The 6,462-nt window shown below is 35.0% G+C and overlaps 1 protein-coding gene across 1 annotated transcript; it reads right to left on the bottom strand.

Moving 5' to 3' along the window:
• Positions 1-5,369: 5,369 nt before the first annotated feature.
• LOC129238484 (uncharacterized) lies at positions 5,370-6,262 on the bottom strand. Its single transcript, XM_054873513.1, has 2 exons — positions 6,098-6,262; positions 5,370-6,036 (listed from the first exon to the last, which is right to left on the bottom strand). The coding sequence occupies exons 1-2, from the start codon at positions 6,155-6,157 to the stop codon at positions 5,668-5,670; spliced, it is 429 nt and encodes a 142-aa protein (XP_054729488.1). The 5' UTR covers positions 6,158-6,262; the 3' UTR covers positions 5,370-5,667.
• Positions 6,263-6,462: the final 200 nt, after the last annotated feature.

Below are 6,462 nucleotides of genomic sequence, written 5' to 3'. Positions count from 1 at the left end.
TGTTTCTGGTCGTTACAAACAGTTTTCCCAGAGAATGTAGAAACCATCTCAAAATAAATTGTGAAAGGTGAAAAAAAATTGCTTTTGTTTTGATAAGTATGCAGATTTGACTCCCATATTGTTATTGTTGTTGTAGCAACATATGCATATACGGGGAATGCTGCTAAAGTGGCATTCCTTGGCCGGATATAAATCCGGTTCGTTCCGGTAACTGTCTTGGGAATGTTGACCACCATATCTTCTGTTATGGTGTGCAAAGAATTCATGAGGATATTTATTAAGTGTATCTTAGCTCGAAATGTACCTTTTCTTTTACTTGTAAACTTTAAAGCCGTTTTCCCAGACAATTTATTTTTTTTGAGCTATGACGACCAACTTTTTGAAATATCAATGCTAGATATTACACGACAGGGTAACGACAGTAACAACTGATGGCCGGCCTTCGTTACTAGCGCTGCAATTTCAAAACTTTTATAAATAACTTATTATATAAGTTAAGTAAAAAAACAAAAACAAAAAAAAAATATGTAATGTAAAAGTGCTTTTATGACATTCTTTCACAAGATCAGGATTTTTGGCCGGTTTTTTGTAAAATGTAGGGCAGCAATCTAAATTAAATTTCATTATTAACATAGCAAACAATTTTTCAACTCTTAAAGAGAATTAGAAAGTTCGAATGTATTTATTGTTTTTTTGTTTATAGTCTGAATATAATAAAGGAGTTAAAAGATAAAATATCATATGCATACAAATTTGAAATTTACCTTATATTTGTTTTGTTTATATTTGAGGGTCGCTTGAAAAGTCTGTGCAAAGTCAGAGCGACGCCACTACTGGCGCGTGTCGAGGTTATGTTTAGTTAGTAGCATCTCTTGGAAGAACACACATCAAATTTCAGTCAGATCGGTATATTTCGTTGTGTTTGGCATTCGTTTGAATCGAGGGAGTCGAGTGATTTCTTTTTTCCATCATGACAACGCAACCAGCTCACGTCTCAGCAGTTGTGGTCACAAAATTCATGGAAATAGGATTACAACTCGTTTCACATCCCGATTATTTTCCAGATTGTTCCCCAATGTGAAAAATTGGCTGCTGGGAAAAATATTTTGTTCAACCGAGGTGGTGATTGCAGAAACGAATTGCTATTTTTCAGAGTTGGACAAATCCTTTATTCGGAATTATAAGCCTAAAGGAAGGGCCAATATTTCTATTATATTTCATTAAAACAAATTATTTGTGATAATTTAGTATTGAATAATTTTTATTTTTCAGGCCAAGGCGTAACTAGACTGAACTCATTTTTACGAAATGCACAAAACAATGCATATAGTAGGTTTGCCTTTCGCCTTCGTGCTTATTTTTCAATATAGACTATTTATCAAGTGTTTGGTATTCTGTAACAAAAATAAAAAGTTCTTTTCTTGATAAATTTTCAAGATGACAAATTGACAAATAAACGAATCAATTAACTTTTAAAGCAGCTTCAGACATTTCAGAATTGTGCTAAATTGTGTACACTAATTAGTGAAATCTAATCAAGAAAGTTTTATATACCACCTTTCTGTAGAGCTAGGTTAGGTTAGGTTTGGCAGCCGCATCGCACCTAGAGACAACGATGCCACTTAGATCACGAAATTGGTCCGTTGTGAGCCGCGTGGGCTGGGCTACATTTCCCTCTCCGTATTGAACCATCCTGAACTTTTGACAAAGTGTAAAAGGTTGTTGATACCTAAAGTGTATAGATTATCTAAATTCGTTAAAAAGTAGGATCTTAAATATCGGTTGCTGCTTCTAGCTAGAGCTGGACATGTGCAAAAAAGGTGTTGAATTGTTTCCAACTACTCCTCATTTCTGCAGCTACGACAGAAATAATGCGTGTAAACGCCTAATCTCCTTTCATGATTTCCTATGAGACAATGTCCTGTGAGGGCCCCTACTAATAAGGTCCTAATTTGAAGTCTACTCAGTTTTATAATACTCTTGGACAGACGTAGATTTAGCCATGTAGACTTGGCCATGTTTGCCTAGCAATTTCACAGGTGTTAACGCTAGTCCATCTTTGATTTCCAGAACTGATTCTGTAGAGCTAAAAAACAAGACTCTTGAATAAAAATAAAGAATTTATATGGCTTATTATAAAAAAAAACGCGGAATGAAAACATTTATTAACTTTTATTATAAAGAAAACCTCTACTCATCTGAAATTTTTTGTATTTTATCCTAGGAATGTAAAGTACATAGGAGACAAAACGCTGCAACTACCGATGTGTAGCTCGATCGTGTTTTGATTTTATAGTATGTAGATAAACCGCACAATCCAAGACCGTTGGCAGCCTTATCAATATGTATTATAACATTTATTCAATTATTTTTCCTTACCTACGTTTATTTGTTCCCTCTTGGAAAGATGTTTGCGCAAAGTGTTGTCCCTTACGTGCAGTAAGCATGAAGACATTTTTATAGAAGTAATGAATTTCAAGTATAAAGCCCAGAATTTCTAAAATAAATTTATGCCTATCTCCATTACCGGAGTTGATCGATTCCGAGCTCCTTTTATAGTTGACCCTATAAAAAGTTAGCAATCAGTTAAACGGGCTTTTTTAATACATTAGAAATACTCCTAGGCTACAATTTCCAAAAAGTCGTCGTTATAGCCTAAAAAAAGTAAAATTAATTCTTTTCGAAATAATTCTGAACATTTTGCTTTCGTTTATCAGATTAATGTTGTGAAATGCCTTATTTGTTGTCGTAACTTAATTAAAAAAGAAATATGAAAAAAAACCCAAAGTCCTCGGACGTATGGTATACCTCACCGAGTATTTCTACTTGTATTAATAAAAAACAAGTTTCTGAACATTCACGCTGCAGCTTTTCTGGGAAAATATTTATATAGAATTTTGGTAGCTCATGTTTTTATAGGGCCCCGAAAATAAAGAATGCTGTTTTAACTTTAAACTATTTTATTAAATTATTTCAAACTTAATTCAATAGCTTTAGCTTACATTATTATCTGGTTTAAATAATAACAAATCTATATGTATTATGAAAAGAGGGAAACAAATTGATCTTTGCATTAAAACCAATATCAATTGCTTAATGCACCTCTGCGTTTTGTCAAAGTCTCAACAATCTAACGTTCAATGCGTAGGTATGTGAAAATTTTCTAAATTTGTTGATCTTTCGCAAGTTAATTTTTCTCTAGAAGTGCCTTATTTCGATTCATCATTATTTTGCGAACTTTCCTTTATATGCCTATATATTTATATATGTAGGTATGTATGTACAGATGTATCTCGTAAAAGAAAGGCTTTCGATTCGACTAAGGCCCTTACAGTTAAATGCACTTAACCAGGAATGCCACATTTGAAAATGCCTTCCGCTCTTTTGCCGTTTCAAATTCGGACCAAGCTAAAGGGTTAAGTATTATTATATAGTTACTTTGTCAATATTTTCATGTTTCGAATATGTTCCAAATAACTATCTGGCGAGTGTATCATAACTGTATAACAAAGCGTTATTTGTATAATTAACACTTACACACGCATGCATACGGTATTTTGGTATTTGTATGTGTGTGCCAAGAGAAATGAACCCTGAGTGATTTTCTTCAATGCACTATATATGTAATAGTATTTTACTATTAAGCCAATGCTACTAAACTAATTATATTTTATTATACAACCTTTAAAATTACCGTTTTTACGTGTAAGATTATGCGAGCAGATAAAAATAAGTAGCTAATAAATGAATAATTAATTGTGTTAATATTTGTATACAATGTCTGTAAATGTCATTACAAGTGTGTGTAAAATGGAGAACAGAAATACATGCATAAATCGATAAATTATAATTATAATTATTTATTCAAAATCTTGTTTGTTTTTAGGCAAAAATTAAGCGAATTAAAAACTAAGTACAATAAAAGATTTAAAACCAATTATGATTTTTCATTCAAATCAGTATCAGAAAATAATTATTAGAGATTCCGACAGATTTGAATATCTTTTAACGAAAGTTGCTGGGGTGGCACTCCTTGGTCAGATATAAATCTGGGTCGTTCCGGCAACGTAGAACCGACTGTGGTGGGAACATTACAAACAGGATTGCTGTGAATTTAGTATAGGAGCCGCTGGACCCAATGCAGATAAGAAGTGATAAATATTGGGAAGGTAATGGGTTACCTTTGGATAAGTGCCATTAATTTCATTGCCGCTCTTGAGTTCTGAGCATTCATCAGCGTAAGAAATCAATGAAATTCCATTTGGCGGTTGGAGGTGCCTCGAAATGCAGAAATTGAACAGTAGTGAGGATGGGAAACACAATAATTTATCCTCCCATGCTTAGATGTTTCATATCGAGATATTATGGGTCAGATCTTCAGTCCTTGTAAAAGAGTGGAGTGCTCAATGTTTACCAGTACGTTGTGTAACTGACGGTATCAAAAGCCTTGGGAGTTTTGGTTAAGTCCAGTATTTTCACCTCCACGGAATAAGGAGATATCAGGAGATACGGCTCTCCTTAGTTGGCGGGATTCCCAGAATTCATTAGTTCGGCCACTTTTGCTAAGAGCCAGAAATAAGAAGGTTGGGGGAATGTACGAAAAATAGCGCTATGCTATTCCGTAAGCACCGGTGCTGCTAGATGTGATGAAGTACTAGATAGTGTTCAGAGCAGGGTTATTGCGGCACTCCTTGGTCGAGATCTATCCGATCCACACAAATACGCAAGACAGATTAAAAAAAAAGAAAACATATGTCACATCGAATCGACAATTGCAGTTCTTTAAATAAAATATGGATTAAAACTTGGATTCGTATCCAAAAATTGAGATGTACGAATGGACGGCCTATCAACAGGATATAAATGACACCCATCAAGTACTAATTAACATCTTGTTACACTCTCGCTTCATAAATACCCTTATCGGAGACCAACCATTACTCAACGCAAACAGAGATGGGGTTGTCTCGTGAAACCCACATAACGCCTCCACAACGTTCCGGATTTTGTGGTATGTTAAACTCCTACCGATCCAGTATAGATCCCAATAAATCTTAGTCGGACTTCTGCTGAGGCTGCTACAGTAAAAATTGATATGGGGAACATATCGCACCCTAAATACAAAAGGGTCACAACTCAAAATTTTCCACACTCGAGCCTAACTTGTTTACAGTAGCACAGAAAACAAACTATGTGACATATCACGCTGAAATTTGCCATGTAAGCTTATAACAGTCCTACCAAAAAACCAAAAATTTATTTTTGCCATATGTCATCCGCGGACCGTTTTATTGATAACGTCTCGTTCATATTTGAGCAGAACGTACATTTTGAGTTGTGACCCTTTTGTATTTAGGGTGCGATATATTCGGAAGCATTTATTCATGTCGAATAAACTTTACAGTAGTTTGCGAATATATGTAAATAGCATTACACTATATTTATCAAACAAATCATTCTCTGCATCAAACCTGACTACGTTACTCGTATTGCACTTTCTATTATAACAATTAGCCTCTCAAAATAGGATTCGAGAACTGTTCCGTATATGGAAACCATTTGCAGTAACAATACGAAACTTTTGTCATAGCAGCAGTAGAAACTTCTGGAGCCACACTTTCACATTGGCATCATGTCCAAGCGATACCTGTTTTTCGCGCGGAACAGCTAAGACCAGGCAATTTTGATGCGTTTGGTTGCTATGCTCAAGTATTCGTCCGTCAGAGGGTTTAAATGCTTGTAATCATGCGATCTCTTTTCACAGGATATGCTCCTTCCCGCTTTAGTTTTACTAAATCTATCGCTTGATATTTGAATACACTCAGATCCATCTACATCCATAGGCAAATCGGCAATACATTCATTGGCTTTGTTGATTGGCTCTTTGCCGGTTTTCCCCTCCAAGCCTTTGAACTCCGGCTGCATTTTAGTTTTGCGATGACTTTCCCGGCGTGCCAAAGGTAGAGCAAACGATTTGTAGATACGTACAAGTTCATCGTGTGGCATTTCCCGCAGGTTTGGTATGTTTAGTTGACGCTGTAAGAAATGTTTGCAAAAAATATATTATGGCTTGGTTCTTCCCAGAAGTGAGCCTCACCTCAATTAAAATGTTTAACAACTGTTCGTGCGTTAATAGTTCTGCAAACATATAATCCATGTTGTTGGATGCCACTCAATATAAATGCGTAAATACGGTTAAAATTAATTTTATTCTTGATGTTGTTCGATTTGATCTCCATTCATGCACGCATAGTTGCCAACTTTTTGCTTTAAGCACTAGTTTTAGTGGAAATCAAAGCGCCCAATTGCAAACTTGGTTCTTGTCATTGCCAGACTCAAATGCAGAAGTTGAAAGAGTTTTCAGTGCAATGAATACTTTTAAAAGCAAAACTCATAACCGTTTTTCCCTTCTTAAATCAAATGCATTATTATTATACATAAAAGACGGATAAAAAGAAAAAA

This window comes from Anastrepha obliqua, chromosome 2 (genome assembly GCF_027943255.1).
Source record: "Anastrepha obliqua isolate idAnaObli1 chromosome 2, idAnaObli1_1.0, whole genome shotgun sequence".
In the NCBI taxonomy this organism is placed as follows: Eukaryota; Metazoa; Arthropoda; class Insecta; order Diptera; family Tephritidae; genus Anastrepha; species Anastrepha obliqua.
This window is presented reverse-complemented; position numbering and strand designations above follow the sequence as displayed.